Source organism: Phaethon aethereus (assembly GCF_964289735.1).
Source record: "Phaethon aethereus genome assembly, chromosome: 1".
NCBI classification, from domain to species: domain Eukaryota; kingdom Metazoa; phylum Chordata; class Aves; order Phaethontiformes; family Phaethontidae; genus Phaethon; species Phaethon aethereus.
The window spans coordinates 97640629-97661957 of NC_138575.1; the positions used below are offsets into that span (position 1 = coordinate 97640629).

At 36.8% G+C, this 21329-nt stretch overlaps 1 protein-coding gene across 1 annotated transcript in view; it reads right to left on the reverse strand.

Moving 5' to 3' along the window:
* The window catches only part of CBLB (Cbl proto-oncogene B), a gene marked incomplete at its 5' end in the record, with an annotated part of 127178 nt that overhangs the window by 55559 nt on the left and 50290 nt on the right, over positions 1–21329 (reverse strand). The window contains one exon of the mRNA XM_082011107.1: positions 7497–7643. Within this exon, the coding sequence (XP_081867233.1) occupies positions 7497–7643 (147 nt within the window). The remainder of the gene's footprint in view (positions 1–7496; positions 7644–21329) is intronic.

Below are 21329 nucleotides of genomic sequence, written 5' to 3' on the forward strand. Positions count from 1 at the left end.
GCTTTTTAAAATTACTTTTATACAAGATGGTATCTATTTACTGTTATTGACACTCAAAGGGAAGTGTCACTCTATAGTCTCAAATACAGCATTTTAAACACCACCCACACAACTTCCATATGCCTGAAGGAGAAGGATTAGTGTCCAGCATGTAATTTTCAAGCAATTTAGCAGAGGAATTTAGGTGGTCCCTTCCCTCCTGCCCTGATCACATGTATGGAGGATTTTCTTAAAACTCCCTTAATGTTGCTGCATTATTAAAATGTAAAAGACATTAAAATAAACCTAGAGAGGAAGCAAATATTTTCTGAGTGTGCAAAGTACAGCATTTGAGTAGAACTGCAGAGATGCAGATATTCTGGAATGTCAAGTGATACTGCTCCCATTTGAACCAGAGCAGACCACAAGTATGTCTAGGAAGGTAAACATGTACCTGTGTAACTTACACTTACAGTGAACATTTTTGTCTGCAAGAGACTCTCCCAAATGTTCCCAGAAAACATAACATGAACAGGGCATTACTGTATCCAGAGCAAACTCAAAAATATTCAAGCAAATACTGACCCAGATAGAAACAACATTCTTTGCAAGTCTGCAGTGAGCAATGTGGATTTTAGTTTATCATCGCTGAACAGAGCATTTTCTTAATACTGCTGCTTCAGTTTTAAGTGAGAGGCCACATGTTTTCATTGCTTCTGAACTGCAGAGCAAACAATTGACACACAGAAGGCTTGAGAAGTTGAGTCCTAAGGGAAAAAAGGAATTCTGCCATATCATGCCAATACAATCGTTAAATAGTTGACATCATGCAGAACATATATAGATGAATCTAACGTGAGAAAAGAGAAGATAAAACAGCGAAAATGAGCCTTAGGAATTGGGAAAATGTATCACCTGAAATAGCCACTTCCAAAGACACGTAAGTGGACGTTGCTGGAAAGACAGCAAGTTAGTACTTCCTTAAGGGATGCAGGAAGTCCGCATTTCCTGAAGTGTCCCCAAAGGGATACATTTATCTATATATTTTCAGCTCTGATCTCTAACCACAATCCAAAGCACACCCATGCTTTTGCATGTCCTTTTATACTTAAAGCAATACCTCTACTGCCTATCCACTGAGAATCTGTTCTCCCGTCTCACAATCTTGTGTGCCAACTGTTAACTTTCTTTTCTCTATCCTTCGTACATGCAATTTTACCTTATTCTTAGTTACCCAGAATAGCTATGAAGACTGTTGTCGTTTTCTGGGTTTTTTTAATCATATCTTGTAACTTCCCCTTGACCAGCTCTTGTCTAGAATATTATCTACCTTCTTGTTCAAACTTGTTTATTTCACATTTGTATGAAAAACATGTAGCGATATTTATATCTCACTAGCTCCTAGGGAACCGTAACTTCTGCCTCTAGGTCAAGTTTTTAAAACAAGGGTACCAATAAGCCTGTTTCCCATGCTGCTGATCAGCTGAGGCATGAACCACCCTCTAAAAGCCCCATTCCCTTCCTTCTCTTCAATAGTTTCTGTTGCCAAAACACCTGTCTTGATGGTGATGAAGGCTATAGCAATGGGATCGCTGTCTCTTCCTCCTTCATCTGTCTGTATCTTTTGGCTGCCCTTTACACTTCAGTTCATACTCAGACGTGAAACCCTCTGGGCCAGGACTGCCTCTTCACTCCATATTTGTATAGTGTTCAGACAACAGTAGGGGTCTTAGGCACTATCGCAGCATGAACAGCAAGTCAAGTAATAAATTAAGGTGATCAACAAGGTGTTAAAACCTAGCTTATCTGAGGTATCACCTTCTGACAGCTGAATGTTTTCAAAAGTTAAGTCGTGCATTATGGTCTGCCTGTTTTACTGCTTCTTCTCCGAACCCAAGCCACACAAGCTACGTCTGTTCTATCCTGAGCCAAAAAGCACTGACCACAGCAGAACCACAACTACGCAGAATTTAGAGTATCAATCTGAAATACCCTGTTTAACTGCTACTGAGAAATCAATAGCCACATTTTTTCCTAAATTCCCATAAAAAATAAATACATTTCAGGCTTCAGTATACTGCAAAAGTATTAGAGCTTTAAAATAGTAACATGTTTGACCCTAGCAGTGAAAGAATTTGTTTCCTAAAAAAAAAAAAAAAAAAAAAAAAGGTGGGGGGAAAATCAATTTATCTGACAATAACAGAAATGCTTTCAATTTTTTAAGGTTCCACAATGAAGAGTAAAACCTTAAAAGTTAAAATAAATTGCAGAACTATGGAGAATTAAAAAATCTAAGAACACTGACATTTTGCTGCTGATTCATTCTGCAACATGAAGACAGCCACAAATCACAAATTTCAACAGTCACAAAGCCCTGCATGATTTCACTGTAGCTTTCAAATTCAGAGGCTGGAAAGATCTGTTAGGTCATCCGCCCACTCTCATTCTCAGTTCAGGATCGCTCCCAGTGGTATTTTGCATGTTTTTGCTCAGAACAGAAAACTAGCAAAAGCTGTAAGGTGCTATTAAAATGAGCAAGGAACCAAGGGAAATTACCATCAAGCACTACACAGTGATAAAACATGGATAATGAAGAAGCTATCAGATTATGTTTTATATGCATATTTACAACCCACTGGGGGTTACTAAAATATCTGTAAACAAATGTAACTGCTGATTACATGCCTTACAATTTCACAGTTCCACTTAACATTACTGTTTAGCTGTACATATAACTGTCATTTGCTTCAGTGCAACTGTAACAGTAAACCATGGGTGACTTCACTAAAACCACTTGCTCTAATAACTGTATTCTAGTAATCAGTACAAATTAAAAAGCCCACATCTTCTCAATTTCACAGCTTTCCTGCTTTTGACACTACCAAGGTTTTTCGTGGTATAGAACTTAACCTAAAAAGTTGACCTTCACCACAAGTGTAAAAACTTGTGTCAATTTATTCCTTAGTTCTCTTTCAGACAGCTCTTTTATTTTCTTTAAGAGGCTCTCTTCCTCCTCATAGCCTGTGAATATACCAAAGAGCTCCATTCCCAGCCTGCTCCAGTCATTCAGCCTTTAGAAAGTTCTCACTCATTCCTGATTTTTGCTTTCACAAAGCTAATCCAAAATTCTCTCTATTCCCTCATCTCCATGATAGCTTTTCTCAGTCAGCTTCCTTGACAAAGTCAATACACCAAAACTAACCTGGGCCTTCTATTTGGACACTGCTGACCTCCTCACCCACCCTGTAATTTGGATACATATTCTACTTTGCCTTTGCAGAGAAATCAATTCTTCCATTTCTTCTTTCATCATACTGCTCTTGTCCACATTCTCCTTCCACCTAGATAATCAAAATGTCATTACTCTCATCTTGATTTATCAATCCTCTCTGTACATTACTAAACAATGAGCAGCATTACTTAGCAACCTAAGTAGTCCCCCCAGACCCTTTCCAAACATCCTATCACTTCCAATGTTTCCCCTTCCCACTGAAATGTTCAATACTGGAAAACCTCAGGATTATAAAGGCTCTGACTATTTACTCCTTTTGCACTCTCTATGTGAGGGCTGGCGATTTCCATTATCAACATACATGCTGCTTTCACAAGCACCATAGCATTCTCTCCCATCCCAGCTACTCACATTATCTAGAAGTTTTTTAGAGGTCTACCAGAAATGTAAAAATTGAGGAGGTATTTGAAGGCCAAGAATGTGTGAAGTGACCTCAGCACTTTGCTCTGATGGAGCCATTCAAATTGCTTGTTGAGTTCTACTTCTCTGTTTTCTATAGAAATTCAAAGAGTAGCTAAATGTGTGATCATCAGAGACTTTAAATAGTTAGCCTAGCCATTTATTTTGCTAATAAGTTTAAGTCATGTGAACGTAGACCTGACTAGCTTTACACAGAAAAAGAATGTATCCTATGATACTTATTAATAACAGGATGAATAAGCTTAGTTATAACTGCACAATTTTGCAGCAAGTGTTCAGACAGACAAATGTAATCAACAAAACTAGAAGTTCCCCATTCACTGGGGAAGAGCAGTGACAGAAATCAGATATAGATTTATTATTTTAAAAACTACAAACTGGACTCTTGGGAATTTTTCTTTTGGATTTTATTCCTCAGCAAATTATAATATATTGCTTTCTGTGAACAGAAGTGTAGATTGCATTTTCAAAAACTGAAAGCCAAAGAGTCGACTGAAAAACAGAAATGGCTATTGACCTCCTTTTTGCTATTCAGAGTATTTCAAATTAAAGAATAAAAGATGTCAACATTTCAGAAAGAAATCAAGGCAGAAGATTGATTATATAAAAGCTTCCAATTCATTATGTTTAGAAACAAGAAGATTGTTTTTGTGATAATATTACACTGAAAAAAAATCATAAATTAATCTAATAGTTCCAATTTCCTCCTTCTAAGCAAATCAAACAATGCCTCAGAATTACTTCTTGTGCTATAGTTTACCCATCAGAAGCCAAGGTTCAGCATAACTTACTTTTTATTTATGCTCTAATCTTGAGCAGCATTACTTAGCAGCCTCAAGTAATGGCTGCTTTTTGCAAACAAGTGAGGAATCCAGGCTTGCCCTGCAGAATAGAGATGCAGCCAAGAAACATACAATATAGTTCCTCCCCGCGCTCCTTCATTTGCACTGCATAACTAACCAGAGTTGGAGGTTTCAGATAGTCCTAGGGGCCTATCTTTAGGTGGTCAGGTTAGAAAGAGATTTTATCAGTTGTTTGCAACATCCAAAACCTTTAAGTAGGCTCTCCTTCCAGGGAAGTGATACCAGTATATTTGCAAACTAATTTGTCGTAACAGGCCTATTGTAAAAGATGTGGCTTGCAGGCATACCTGCCATATATTTCTAAGTGGATTCAAAAATAATTAATGTTTAAAAAGCTTCAGGCATTTTGTTTAATGAAGAGGTTAAACATAATGCCAAATAAATCTTTTTCTCATGTGTTTATTTGACATACATGCTGTTACATGTTTTACAGTTACTTAAGCACAATTAACTAAACCTGAGATAATGGCAAGGCTGCCAAGCACAGATCAACTGTTCACTGCTTAGAGGACAGGTAACTAAAACAGCTTCAGTTTATTAGAAGAGAGCTGGGAACACTAACAACAGTGGTTATTTACCTAGTCTGAAAGTAAAGCACCTGACAAGACAGAACTCAAAAAACTTCCAGGCTCTAATAGACAACCAAGATTACATATGTAATTAATTCAAAGGCCCAAAACTGCCTTGATTCCGAGACATTTTTGGTTCATGGAAGCTTGGGGAAAAAAAAAAAAAAACAACAAACCCAAACCAACCTTTTCAAAGTACACACAGCAGGCAGGGAGGAGGTCAGAGGGTTAATACTAAATACAGAGTTCATATTTAAAGTCACAATTTATGAAGAAATTTAGACAAGCAGGAAAAAAATTTGAAAAAGGCATGACAAGATCTCTAGGGCCCTGAAAAGGACAGAAAGAAGCACTCCAGGGAACGAGTCAGGAAAGAGAAGAGTCAAGTGGGAACAGAGAGAAACATAAGGGTAGAGCAGAGTTGTTGAGATGGACTGATGCAGTTGAAAAATTCTTCTGATAAAAACTTATTAATATGTTACAGTATCCTACTGCCTGATACCTCAAGTAGCTATCTATTGTGCCATCTCTCAAAGGAAACTGGCAGGATCATTGAAAGGAAACTTGAAAGGAAGCACTTGAATCTCAGACAGAAAGTACAAGTTAGTAGAGAAATACAAAGTGAGCATGATAGTGAATAGGGAAGCTGATGAATCTGGTTAAGATGAAATGATAGAAAGGAACAGCAGCTTGCTGAAGAGATCTGTAAATCCCAATGACAGAAATGCAATTTGCAATCAAGACAGCTGGTGAAGGTCATTCAAGGATCGAGCCGAACTGGAAAAGAGAAGAACCACAAGGAGATTTAAATTCTGAGAGTTGCTAAGCAAAGCAGAGAAAGAGAGGAAGAGAAAACAGAAACACTGAACAAAGAGGATCATGATTAAGTCATTTTTTCAAAGATCCTGTTTTTCTGATAGATGTGTTTTTTAAAAGCCTCATCTGATGGAGACCCCTACATATCACGTAAATTAGTCCTTCAGATAAAGTTCTCTGATCTTTTGTAGGTATTTTGAAGATCATCTTCACATTAAAATGGGTAACACAAAACATGGTCAGATTCCTTTCCTCTAACAAAAAGGAGATTGATATAGTGACTTGATCACACCCTAACATTATCTACATGGGAAAGAAATTTGTTAGAAGACTGAAGTTACCAGATATCACTATAAAGAAACCAGAAAGCTGGAAGCTAGCAGGAGGTGTGTTTAGACTAGCAAAAAAAGGAAGTGAAACTGCTGTAAATTCACACTGAACAAAATTAATCTGCAAAAGCGTCAACCTACTACACTCGTATGCTAAATAAAGAGCGAAATTTAAAGAGCTTATTTTAAAGAGCTGCTCTTGCTCAGGAAACATAACAGACCATTGCAGGAATTGTTCTGTGACTTGCTATGGCCTACACTGTGTAAGATATCAGACTTTATGACCATAATGATTGCTCCGTTATATTGCAAAATACACAAACCTCTTGCCTCCTCCCCCTTCTATCACTGTTACACTAATACACATTCCATATGAGAAAGTGATGAAGCTATGCATCATGTATTAGCCTATATCTGTATCATAAAAAAAATTGTTTCCCAGGAACAAACATAAAACTCCACACCCACACCTGCCTACTTTTACATTTTCAATATTGCATTAGCCACATATCTAAAAGTCACACTTTAGGATTCATTTTATGACCAATACTTGAATACTAAGTTTCTCCAAAATCTGCTTTTGATTAAACCTTCCAAAATATCCCCAGTTATTCTATCTCTTTCTGTAACAGAACTTGAACAAAAGAAAACAGTAGTCCCCTGTGACTACATTATAAGTAGTACAGTTGTAGAAAAAAAATGTTTCTGTAATAAGGGATGAAAGCGTTACTTCCATTACTTAAAAACCACCTAATATTGTATTAGTCAGAAAGTTAAAGGTGGGATAAGGAAACATACTGTCCATGAGACCAATATAAAGTTCCTAATTCAGACTTTAGAGTTATCATTTGTAGAACATATATATATATAATACGAAAGGACATGATTTGCCATGTACATTATAAAAACAACGTACTATCTTCACCCTAGAATGGAACCAACCAATAAACTTAATGCAGTCTAATTTATGATTGAGTGTAAGTGCCCTTGACAGAACTGTCTATACGTTTTTAATCATCGTCTGAGCAAATTATAACATTGCAAAAAAAAAAAAAATTGTTAATAATTAATTTAGCAATTTCAGCCAATTTGAAGACTTGGGCAATAAATGACCTTTAAAACACTCACCCACATACTTAGAACCATTATTTGGATTTTTGAAAATACCATCTTTTTTCATGCTTCTGATTAGAAAGAATTAAGGATTTTGCAAAGTTTTAGTACTTACTTATCTCCAAAGAATTTTCTCCAGAAATCTGCAGCATCGGCTTTAGTGATACGAAAGTTATCACCCTGGAACTGGCCATTTGGAAAAATAGCCTTGATTTCTGCTAGCATGTGGCTGAAGATGAGGGACAGCTTTGTTAGGTTTCTCCTGCAGATATAACAGAAAAATTAAAATCAAACTAAATCCTTAACATTTAATAAATTGAATCAATCTTTCAGTATCATGTATATCCTGCATATTTGTGTAATAATCACTGCATGACACAAGAAAAACACTGAGCTTTCAATGGAAAACACAAAGTCTCCATAAATATAAAATCATTTGTTCAGCAACAGAACAGATTTGAGTTCTCAACTGCATACCCCAGATACAATTCTGATCCCCATAGAGATTAAGCTTCTGTGTTTCTATTTCATTTAAGTATAAATTCCTGATTCTACAATAATAGACTGCTAATACATTAAAAAAAAAAAGAACAAACCACCACACCAAAACCTTCAATATAGCATAGGACTAGGTTTACTCTTTTTTCCTACGACAATTTTATTCTTTTTATTCTTTCCAGCTTTCCCTTACTGTAGCTACTCCCCATTCTTTTTTAAATGCCTTCTCTTTAGTTAAAGCTTGCTTTCAGTTTTCAGTGGCATGTTAGAAACAAAAATCAAGCTTCGTTGCCATAAGTTCAGTTCCATAAGCTTTCCAGACTTGTATCAGTTAATCAAAAATTATTTCATTTTTGGCACAGAAATCCCATTTAGTATAGTGCAAAGAACAGAGCATCCTTAAATGCAAATAACCCTTTTGTATGGAAAAATCTGTGGGAGATGGTGGGGAGAGGAAAGAGAGAAGGGTGAAGCAATCTTTATGAGTTTCCTTCTGGAGATTCTTTAGATGATCCTGGTAGTAAAAAAAGGGGCATTTTCCCTCCTGATATGTGAAATAGAGACCACCCAGGAGACTGAGCAGTTTCTGACGAAGAATTTGTATTCTTATGTATTTTAATGAGTTAGAAGTGTCCTGTGTCAAGCCCATTCACCTCTCACGGTCTCAGGTACTACTTCATAGTGCTTCAAATAATTTAATGAAAAACATAACAAAATGTTTATCAATCATGTAACTTGTAACTGCTTATAGAGAGTATTTTAAATAAATTCAAACTTATGAATAAGTCCCCAGCCACATGAAAAGATTCAACTGATAGATTTTTTTACACGTGCATACTAAATAGCTTTCAGAATATGAATATTAGAATTGCTCATGCCCAAAATCTCAAAGAAACAGAAGAACAGATTTCCTGGGGCCTTCCCAAAAGAAGATAGACTTTAGTGCTGAGGCAGTAATTATTTCAACTATAATTTGTGAACAACTTTATTTAATAGAGATTCCTGTGGAAGCTGTATTGCAGGTTTTACTATAGGTTTTGCTACCAGGAGAACTATGATAAAGATAATTATTTTGAAAACAAGTAATTTAAAACAAACACACACAAACAGACCCCTGAAGAATACTCTCTCCCTCCCCTCAAGACTCAGAATGGTTGTAGGGCTAGTTCTTTCAGAGTCCTTTAATTCCTTCAGTATAATCAGATGTCTATAATTACAACACCCAACTGCTCCTTATTTTCTGGATTTGTTCCTTGCTATCCCCCTTCCTATTTCCTTTGTACTCTAATTACACACACGTGTTCTTTATTATTTCACTCCTCAGAACTCAAGCCTGATGCAGCAAGCAAGCAACAGCTATTTTAATGTGGCTTCCTCAGTCTGCTCTAGACCCAAGATTAAGCAAGAAGCTTTCTGTACTCAGGACAGATGAGAACATCATTCGGTACAAGTTTGAGCAGAGCTCTCCCTTGCCTGGTACACCATATACCTGTCTACATTAGCAATGTACCGTGCTGCAGGGGTTCTTTTCAGGTACAAACTTACCTAATGAGCTATTACAAAACTTGTTGGATTCGTGAAGCTTGAGCTGTGTAGTGAATTAAAAGATGAAGTCATGTACTGGTGCCATCTGGGGCACCTCCTTGCCCAGAGGGGAGTGTGTGTGTGTGTCTGTATGCATGCATCCACACACATGCATTGCCTATTAGGTATAGTTGCACGGTACGTGACCAGAACCAACAACTGGTAGGAACTGGATAGCAAGTGCACAGTATAGACATGCACCCAAATGGTTATCTGAATCACAAAGCCTGTTCCTTCCCTCTTTGAACAGCACCAGTCACTAAAGGTATTAATACACTTTTGTTTCATTATACAGATTGGTTAAAACAAAGAAAAGTAAAAAGAAAGTTATGTTTTGTTTGTATTTGTATAAACAAGAAAAAATGTTCCAATATCAAACTAGGATACCGTCTTTTTATCTGACTGCAAAGTTGAAATTTGAAACCAACTAGAAACTTATCTGTGCCTGAACATACATCACAGCATGTACGTTTTTCAGTCATATTCTATTATTTGTTGCCAGGCATGCTTGTACATGACAGATCTACTTGAAGAACCACCAAGGTTTGAACCAACCCAAGAACACCTAAGATATAAAACTTAAAAATTAAATTGTCATTTAGTATAAACTTGTAAAGATTTATTGAATCAGTAAACACCTTTTTGTTAATCAGAAGAAAGATTCTTAACTCATTAATCTTAATTCATTTTCTTAATTTTAAAGTTAATCTGCCTTTTGGAATTATACCTCATCAGGAAGTTTTCTAAAATATAGACAGTAAAGCCTGAAAACAAGAATTGTGAGTTTGTTCACTTTTCAGTAACCAACTATGTTCTGAATCAATTTTCTCTTCTGCTACGAGGACACACACACAAAGGACAGGATGACACATTAGGCTAGAGAATACTGCAAAGATTTCATAGTTGAAGGTTTTTTCAAATACCCAGTCAGATGCAATTTGAAAACAGGGCTTAATAAGGGAAATATTAACATCCCAGCCATAAACAGAGCAGCAGCAGCTAGTAGTAGAAAGTCTGAAGCAGTCCTACCCTCCTGGATCTATTAAACAGGGAAGTGAAGCATGACCACCATGCAATAACACAGATAAGTTTTGGCTGTGTTAACTTTGAAATCACTGTATGAAGGCTAATTTTACTTTTTGGAAGGCAATATGGTCTAGCACACAGAACTGGATAGGGAATCGGGCAATGTCACTTCCTTTCTGCCACTGGCTTAGTTGATGAGGTGGGAGGAACACCTGTGTCCTGCATTTACTGCCTGCATATGCGGATGAACAGAGTAAAATACTCGAGAGAGCTCCAAACTTGGAGAGCTCGAAACAAACATGCTTGGCAGAATCAGCATATCCATAATTACAGAAAGCAAAGCATACATCTGTGCCCTGATCCTTCACAGTTACTGGATTTCACAAACGATAACCAAGACGAATCATTTTAGCAACATGTACTGATATCTGATGCAACAATTTGAAAATGCATAAAACTGCTTACATACTATAGTGTATATCACTTCTACTTTCATGCTTGTGTAGTACTGTCTCCCATGAAAAACAATTATTGTTACTTTACAACTGTACACACTTCTAGAAAAAAACAGTGTAGAAAAGAAGTCAGACTGTCTATCTTTGCAGTTATGTCGTTCCAAAAATTACGTTAGTGCTGGGTTTCCTTCTTCATTGAATCTAGTAAGTGTTTAATCTTTCTGCATCTACATAGACTTTGTTAACAACAACCTGCTGTAATAAACAACATATCAACTTTCCAAGGTCATAATATATAACTCAATCACCTGGCACAGAAAAACAGTCTTTAGAGCTAGAATAAAATCAATTTGGCAGCCAAGAATATACTTCCAGATAGATTTGACACAGAAGTATACCAGACTATTACTAAACAACAGATAATTCCTCTACAATTCTATTTAGAATAATTGTACAAAGACAGCTCTGTTAGCTGGCAAAACTTCAAATCATAACTGCTTATGAACCAGGATAAAAGAAAGTTTGAAACACCTTCATAAGGTGAATTACTGATTTTAACTTTATTAAAGCTTCAAAAACCAAAGCACATGTACAGAGCTCATTTCACATAATTAGTTATATTCAAAACAGATTTCTGATACATATACTCGAGTTGCAATAAAACACAGGGATCCTACAAAATACACGTTACTAATTTGAAGGGACAGAGCAGAGTCTTGTGATTCAGGTACAAAACAGGGAAGTGGAGACCCATGTTTCAAGCTCTTCTGCTCTGCTCTGAGTTCAGCATTTACATTTTGTGCCTCAGGATTCCATTATGTGAAAAAAGGCCCTTTCCAAATTACTTCCGATTTGTATTTTGCCACCATGAGGAAAATCATAACTGCCCACAAAGCCCCTTGACAGATTATACTTCTGCCATTAACTACTGACAAGTGACACAGACAGGAATGCACTAAAGTTCAGGACAAATAACACACAAAAAAATTCTGAAGAAACATGTGACTTTCCAAAGATCTCCAGAAGGCACAGGAACGTGACTAAAAAAATATACATGCTGCTAGCAGTTCACTCTGGATAATCCAGTACAACGCTGACTCATTTATCCCCCTTCCTCTTCCAGAACTTCCTCTTTCACAGACAGTAAACATAGGAAGAAAAAACCACACACATGCACACCTGCCCCCAAAGAAAAAACAACCTAACACTGCTGTTTAAGAAAACTGCAAGTGTAAAATACAGTCAGATAGTCTCAACAAAGGAGCTCTCCTTAACACTTCAGAGGAAGTAAAGGAAACCAAAGGTTCCTGTCAACATGCCTGCAGAGAAAAAAAAAAACACCTGTCTACCATCATATTTGGCAATCACCTCAACTCTGGATCTGTGCAATAATTATTTTTTAAATCTATATAAGGACAGGGTATTGTTCAGGGACCAAAGTATATGGGCCTATTCTTGGGATGAAATATTGCTGGGACTAAGAATAACCATGAGCTCTATTTCCTACTTGTGCCACTGACTCATGGAAGGAACACAGATGAATAACTTAATTTTGCTGTGCTTTAGTAATCCCCATCTGTAAGTCCAGAAAAAAAAAAAACCTGCCTTAAACATGGCAAGGTTCAGCCAACAATTAAATTCATCACATGTTAAACATGAAAAACAAGTACAAAATTGCAAGAAACTAGCTGGAGGCAACTACTACTTTTCCTTGAATCTTGGAGGAGTTGAGCTTATCAAGGTTAGGAAAGCAGTACCCTTCCTCAAATGGCTTTCCATGCAAGGAGCATTGTGCAAGTCTATTGCAGCCATTCACAATGGATACCAAAAGGAAAAAATGGCAGACTTTGGGTAAGATGTGGGAAAGGACGTTTGGGAAAACAAAGAAAGTTCCTTGAATTTTCCTCCATCTCTTCCTTTGCTTAAAAATCATCTTACATTGATACACCAACTTCCACAAGCAGTCTGGTTCCTCTCATTATCATATTTTAAAGACCAGAAGAGTATCAAAATGTAAGAAAGCCATGCTTGAAGAATTGAAAATTTCATTCCATCTTTCAAAACTTCTTATCAGCTGTCATTGCTTCTATAGTAGGTATTTGCTGCCCCATTTACGCAAAAATAAAGAACAAACATAATACACAATAGCTCAGTAAAGAAAATGGAATATAAATACAAAGGAAGGAAGATGGCCAGGTTTTCTGCAAATCTAAGACTCTCTAATGAGTCTGTCCACTCACTACTGCCCCTGATCTTTCATTTATGAACTGGCATGCCATTGTGTCTACCAACATCTCTTAAGCAAAGCTCTACCCAAGGATTATATTTAATTTTTTGCTTAACAAACACTCCATTCAGCAGCAATCATTAATAGCTCTCGTCTGCTGGACTTTACAGTCCACATTTTGAAAATTTCACTACTTCCAGTTCTGTCCAAAGGACACTTATTCAGCACAGATTAATGTCTCAAGGTACTCCTGAAGTGATTTAATCTCTTTTCTCACTAGTACTTAGGTATACGAGGTAAAAAGTATACCCATGAAATGAAAGCACAGTGTTAGCAGGAATTAAAGTAACAAAGGAAATACAGTCCGCATAAAGCAGAATGCAAGTTGTCAGAAATGAAAAAAGGTGTGTTGATAAGATAAAGATCTAATAATTTTCTCCATAAATAGTTATTATCTCTACTTATGCCAAAGGCTAGAGGTAACAAAAAAAATCCTTTAGAGAATGCTACTCCTGGAAAGAAATCTGAATAAAACTGACAAACTGACATGAATATTTACAAGTATAAATACTTTGTAAAGGATAGTCAATCCTATAACATTAAGTAGTAACTTAAACTAAAAGCTAACATATTTATTGATTTTACTACCAAAACTTTTAATTGAGCAACCATATCATCTTTACAAAACAGATGATTTAACATACTTAATCTGATATGTAAAAAGATTTAAAAAATAGAGCCAGACACTGGTTTGTTTAGTTTTATTTGCTGCTGTTTAACAGTCATTTGCTTTTGCACTATGGTTCCATTCATCAATATCAACAAATTTAGCACTGTTCTGCTTTCTCCGTCCTCCTCTTGTACATGTCTTTGTCTACCAAGATCCAATGGTATTAACTGAACACTGACTTGAGTGTAAAGCCAAATATTTGCATCTCTAAATGAAACTGAAGTTGTCACAGAAACCCCCAGGAACAAGGGCACATACCCTTTTTTAGAAGATGGATTAAGTCACTGAATACATAAATTTGTAAAACTTTTTAACAAACATGAGTGAATTAATATGAAACAAGGAAGAAGCATTTAGCATGCTTTCACCATCTTCCAAAGCCTTCAAATGGAAGGAATATTCAAAAGAACACTTGGCCAAAATAAACAGTCTACTAAAGGCAGAGGTGTGGCCAGTGTAATTTTTTAGTATCCAATTAGGACAGTAAACATTTTGAGTTTTATTGTAAAGTCAGGTCACTGCTATAATTCATACTATTCATGTATTAGAAGTATAACCAATAGCATCAACAGGTGTTAACATTTCCCCATATTAATCATCACCCTCATAGTTCTTGTGGGGATTACTTGGTTTGGAGATTATCCATATCATGGATAAAGCACATCCATGTCAGGCCAAGCAAAGCTGCATAGAAAAAGGGACAGAGCAACTCAAGGAAGGGATACGAGGCTGAGTTTGGCACAAACCCTGCCACAGCCAATGGCAGCAGCCCAAAGGCCAAGGATGGCACAAGGACATACTGATGTGACTAAATGTTTTATCTACTTGACAGCAATCTAGCATGAGCAAAGGAAAGTGGTTTAATTCTGTGTTGTGCTTGATGCAGTGTGCTGTCATGCAGTACCAGAAAGTCAGTGCTCCTGAGGTGCTAATATCAACAAAGCAGGTGTCCTGTATAGCACCCTGAGCACATCTCTTAGTATCCAAGTCCGTTATCAAGTACCTAAATCCAATTTTGGTATTTAACAGGAAAAGGTCTTTGGCTCATATATGCCTCCCAATACTCTTGTGAAAATGCACACAAATTAGGCCAAATGATGGAACTAAGGGAAATCTTACCCAAGATGGCCCAAAAGAAAATAAAAAATTCTCAGCTCCTATGGTTGACTAGACTACATATGAAACATTCACAGATAAGAACTCGGCATATAGCTTGCAGCTGTGGGGCACAATTCTAATTCTTAAGTAGTGGGCTTTCAACACCAAAGAGAATACAAGAACAAAAATTCTCCTCTGTTTCTCTCAGTGAAGCCCACAACGAACTCAGAAAGGAAGACAAGCCATTTGATTCAAGGCCAAAGAAGACAGAAGCTAGAGAAGGGACATAATAGACGACAACACTGAACTCAGTGAAACTTGAATTAAAAGGTATAATAACGCAGGGCAGCATAGGAAAGTCCATGAGAAAATGCCAGCCCTTTTAGAGAAGAATTTAAACAGCATAAAAAAAGTGAACCACAAGCAGATGCATTACATATGAGGAACAAATGTGTATACTTTATGGTTGCTTGCTAAATGAACATCCACCCTGGGCATTTAGGCCTACCCAGGCAACAGTCCCACAGAATAAGAAAATTTCATACTGTATTTAGAGGCTATCACAACGTGCAAATACAAAGGGGACCAACCATGGTCACACATATAACCTTACTTCTGGCAATTCTTTTGAGATTTTACCTTTTCAGTTTTAAAATACTCTATTTTTTTTTTTGTTAAGTCATAAGAAGCATAATAGAATTTTTACCGGTCAGATTTTCTGATACAGATAAGGGATTTGAACAGAAGTTTTAAAATAACTTAGCATTCACTTTCATGTGTTAGAAGTATACAGAAGTATCAGAACTGCTGCTTTTTTTTTTTTTTTTTTTAGACTATTTTAAAGTGTGCCATAACCTGTAGAGGTTCATATTACCTGCTATGCCACACATGATTTCCACTGAGTGCAAGCCAACAAGTTGTTCCAACATTCCTAATAGACTGGACAAAAGGGAATTTTCCTGGCTGAGCTGCTTTCTGAGACTTGGTTAAGAGACAATGCTGAGCTGCACATTTTGCTCTAGAACTCAACTTTTTCTGAAGTCCTTGGATTTTATATTTCGAGCCTCTTGTACATCATTACTTCTATGTACTTGCTCTGTGGCAGTGGTAGGAGCCTCTCATCAAAAGCAGAGTTCATTGTTTTACAAAGACTAAGCCTCTTCATCCCATGTATTCTTCCTGTTAAAAGTACCACCATTAAATGAGTAGAGGAACTCTCCAACTCTACATCTTCACAAATATATTTTTTCACAGATCTTCAAATATGTCAAAATAAGAATTTTTACCCTAAGCCCTGAAATAAGATTCCATGTAGCCAGCCGCTTCCATTAAAACACTCTAAGAATTGTCTGTTGGTTGTTTTTCACGTGAACTAAAATACAAATGATATATACCAAAATGAAAGCCCAAATGAGAGCTAAATAACCCACCAAAATATAATAATCAGCCTTCAAACCACATCTCAAGTAATTCCTAGAGCTAAAGTTATTGAATTTCTATCAAACATATAATAAAAATTTCCATTTCCTCGGATGAACTTTAATCAAATCCACCTGAAATCATTCACTGAAAATGATTTAAACATTACTTAGTGCTGAGATGCAGCTTGTCTGCAACATTCTGTTAACAAAAATCTGTGTTGCATAGCTAAGTGGTGTCATACTAATGCATGTGGCACAGAAATATAGAAAATAAGATATATGAAGTACTGAAAGTGTACGTGGGTCTTGGAATAATCACTGTGTTTACTGAGAGAATGTAAAATGACTTTCATTCCAAGATGACAGTTACCACCTCTGGCCAAAAGCAGTAAACAATACAAAACTACCTATTCACTTTCATATATACCCTGAAGTAATCAGCCTCCTGTCCTCTTGCTTATCAGGAGCGCCTCTAAACCATTTAAAATCAGATCCATTACTGCCAGGTTGTGTTAGGAACTTTATCTGTACAGAATAGCAAAGAAAGAAAAAAATAAAATACTTGGTTCCAAATTTTTGCTTGAAATAGTTTTGTGACGCTATACGTACTTACAGCCCATGGTCAGTAGACATCCAAAAGGACAATTAGGAACAATCTGACACCAACTGAGACTACAGCACAAATAATAGATTTCCTCTTAACAAGGTATGTGATTGCATACTAACTATAGAAAACAGAACTGGCTGAAATATTATCATCAGTCATTTGGATTAAGTAAAAGCAGGCGCTAAAAAATGCAAAGATATAACTAGACAGACAGCTGTATTTTTCATGAAAACTGAGACAGAATCTTTACTTTCATGAAGTACTGATGTCAAGTTTCAGAACAGGATCTGTCTGTACAAATCAAAATAAAGCATTTTGCTTCTTCACTCTTCATCTCCCATAAGGAGAAAGGGAAGAGAACAAAAAGAACAAGACTGAAAAGTTCTTTGTGAAAAACTATTTTTCTTTTTTGGTCTGAAGTACAGTTACCAATGAAGAAAATTATACACTGACCTGCTTACTAGATTTTTTTTCCCCCCCTTTCAACACTAATAAGCTTATCCTATTTCAATGACTACATTTATGAACATGGGTCATCCCCCACTGCTTTCAACCAGTGGTAATATTTTCTTATGTGGACACTTCAATATGGGAGACAATCAAAGGTTTTAAAGTAAGCTACATAGCCATGGCCTAAGAGGGAAGGTCTGGCACAAATAAATAACCGGTCTAAAAAAATGGAAGAAGAGGGTAGGCATTAAGGCTTTGCGCTCAAAATGGAGGGAAGTACCAGCTGAGTTATACAGGGATCTGCTCAGTTCAGCACATTCACAGGAAAACAGCGAGCAGCGAAGTGACAAAGTTTGCTGATTACATAGCTATTCAAAGGCTATAAGGCTGACAAATAACTGCAAATAGCTGCAGAGTAACTTGACAACAAAAACAGCAGATGAAGTTCAGTATACCTGAAGGCAAAACAATGTATCTGAAAAAAAAAAAAATCTTGACCTGATGTACGAAAGGGCAGGCTGCGAGATGACCATTGCCACTCAGAAGCAAGACTCTGGATTATGATAGGTAATTCCATGAGAACATCAGCTCAGTGCTCATCATCAATAAAAATGCAAATCAAATATTAATTATTAGCAAAGGAGCAAAGAACAAAACAGAAAACATAATTATGCCACCATATAAAATCAATCCTAATCAAACCAGGTATTTAAGAACCAGATATCTAAGAGATGCTTCAAAAGACAACAAGGATTATCAAAAGTGAGAAATGGCTTCAAACTGAGGAGGAACTGAGTATGCTGGGACTCCTCCTCTTGGATGAGTAACCACAGAGAAAATCAGACAGAGGTGTACAAAATGTGAGTGGTATAAGGAAGATGGATAGGGACCGACAGTAACTAGAACATTAAATGAAGCCGATGGGAAGCAAGCTCAAAAAGCCCTGATCCACAGAAGTTGTTGCCTAAGGATACTGTAGAGGCAAGTTTAAATAGGCTAGAGAGAAGACTGGAAAAACACTAGGAAGAACAGCTTCACTAAAGGCTGCTAGAGTAACAAAGCACAATAGGCTCACGAAATCTTAGAGAGAAAAATGGCCAGAGGCCATTCTTCTTCACCCCCACAGTTAGGGTTGAAAAGTTGAAGTTGCCCAAAACACAGACTGTATCAGGAGTGTGGCTGTGTGTCCCACTGGGAGGGTGGCCTGGCAAAGTCTGGCAGTAGGAAAGGGCAGGCAATGGTGCAACTCCGCGTTAGGCAGAGATCCAGAGAAATAACCAGGGTCATTCAGAAGCAGAGCACTATGCTGTGCTTTAAAATGATAGCTGCAACAAGAACCTAGAAGAGTACTTGCCAACACTGGAGAATTCAGTAGTGTTAAGAGAGCTGATGGCGAGGTTGAATCACAGATGTCTTCCAAAATAATCAACTTTAATATCGAGAGACAAGAAAGATAGCGTTCCTAAAATTAGATCAAGAGGTTCATAGAGGGCAAGAGCCCAAAGAGGATGAGGAAAGGTTACTATACCGCAGCTGCAGTGGAAACATCAAAATTCTGAGTGGCAACATGAAAAACTGTACATTTTACTCACTGCTAAATCTTATCACATGCAAGCTATTAAAACACATGAACCATCACAACTGGAAATAAAATAGACTAAAATGCCTTCCAGTAAAAATATTTTTTTTTAAGACAGTAAGGTTTTAAGAGTCACACCCAATTTTTATTCCCCTGGGACTAAACACTTGTGCAATTTTGCCTAGCAATGCAGTTTACTTTGCTACTTGCAAAAGTAAACATTTTCTGTGATTATGGATTCATGGAACAATCAACGAGCCCCTGAAAACAAATTGCTTTGAAACAGGAACATAAAACTAAGGACAATAGTACTCTTCAATCAAGTAAGGAAGCATTACAGCTCTTGGTACCAAAGCAAGTAAGAAAAGAGAAAACAGCAGACACAATTCATATATTAAGTTTAAACAAACAAACATACATCTCTGGATATCAAGAAATCCAGCTGCAAGTTTCTAACCACTCTTTTTTTCATGAATCATCTTAAAATCACTGCACCACATATTCTGGCAAGTTCTCGCCACCTGAAAATACTTACATTAAGATTATATGAAAAATGTATGTAATATCTTTAGTTTGGTTTAGTTTGTAGACCCAACATTTTAATTTCTCTAATTACTTGAATGCTGTAGCTAAATAAAAAAGCATATATTCTAGAGAACCACTGAGCTAAAATATTTCACAGTTAAAAATATATTCCCACTTCTAGTTTTCAGATAGTCTTCCTGGGATAGGAAAGGAACTTTAATTCCCAAAACGTACCATGTATTTAACTGCCCTTTTATACTATGAATAATAGGAAGACTGTTTAGATCTGAAGTGAAGGGAAACAGAATTAAAGTGCATTTCTTCCATCTCTGGGAATCTCAGAGCACCAGCTACCACGGCAGATGGCCTGCTGAGGTTTGACACTTGTTTGAAATACCCACGACAAAGAGCTCCACTTGGTGTGGCATATTTGGTGTTGGAAATCACTTTCACTCACACTAGCAGTTTTCATCCTACATAAGTGACATCTGGCATGAACTGGCTGACACAAATACTATTATTGTTGTTAAGTCATATCTGAGCTATCATTTGATCTTATAGTCAAACAAATTACAAAGCCTCTATCAACTAAAGAGACTGAAAAAAATATTACCAAAATAAGAAATATTACATCTGTCTAGAACAGTTATATACTAAAGAGGCTTGTGCAGCCAACTTTAAAAACATCTCAGTTTGTATCAGCAAAAAGGCAGCATTCTGGAGAGAAGTTTTTGTACCCCAAGTCCCTGCACAGCCTGCCCTGTCCCTGGCTGACTTCCCAGAAAAAAGTAAGGCCCTGTACACCAGTTTCCACCAGAAGTCCCACAGTACTTCTTCACTCCTCCTATTCCCTGATGGCTGAAAGTAAATTTTTCATCTGGCTCCCAGAGAAGAGAGAGTTAAGGAGGTGACAGACAGACAGGAAAGGGGGAACAGAGGAGGCAAAGGCCAAATAGTTTTTCTGGGGCTTCTTGCTTCCCACCCACCAAGCCACATTCCACAGTTCCACAAGGGAGAGCCCCCTCCTTAGTACGGACATAAAATAGTATCTGATATAGAGCGTTCTCTTACAAAATGCTCATCCATGGAAGAGACTGAAGCAAAACATGAAACATCCAGTGTGTTGCACTCACATGCTCTCATACCGGCCTAAATTCCACCAGATCACAGTGAACATTTGGGAAGGGAAAGAACCATATTTCATGTTAATACCCTGAACATATGAAATTCCCAAATACTTCTCCAAAGAGTCTGAGGATTAAAAGGCCTGGTATGTCATAGTGATTCATTGCTTATGCCCAGAATATTAAAAAATTAGCCAGCCAGAAGAAACTTTTATTTTGCCATGAGTGACATTAGTTAAAAGGTAAAGTTATCTAAAGACAGTATTGTGAGAAAAATGGCAGAAGAAGGAATAGAGAAGGACATTAAAAATATGTTTTTAAAAAGGTGGCGAGTAAAGAAGGATACTAGAAAACCCGTTGAAAGCTGAAAAATAAGAGAAGGATAAAAAGGTAGAAATGAAAAGTGGAAAATATATGTTTCTGATTCTTCCTTAAAAACTTTGCAGTTCACATTTTCCTCCAGATTTAGTCACCTTAATTACACATATGATTCACAACAGGCTCACTTGGTAGTAACAGAAGATACATGACTAACAAGGCACAGTAAGTTTTCATTTCAATAGCTAAGTAACACCTCAGTATATTTGAAAAATTTATTTCAGTCAAAATGTACAAGTATGTGAA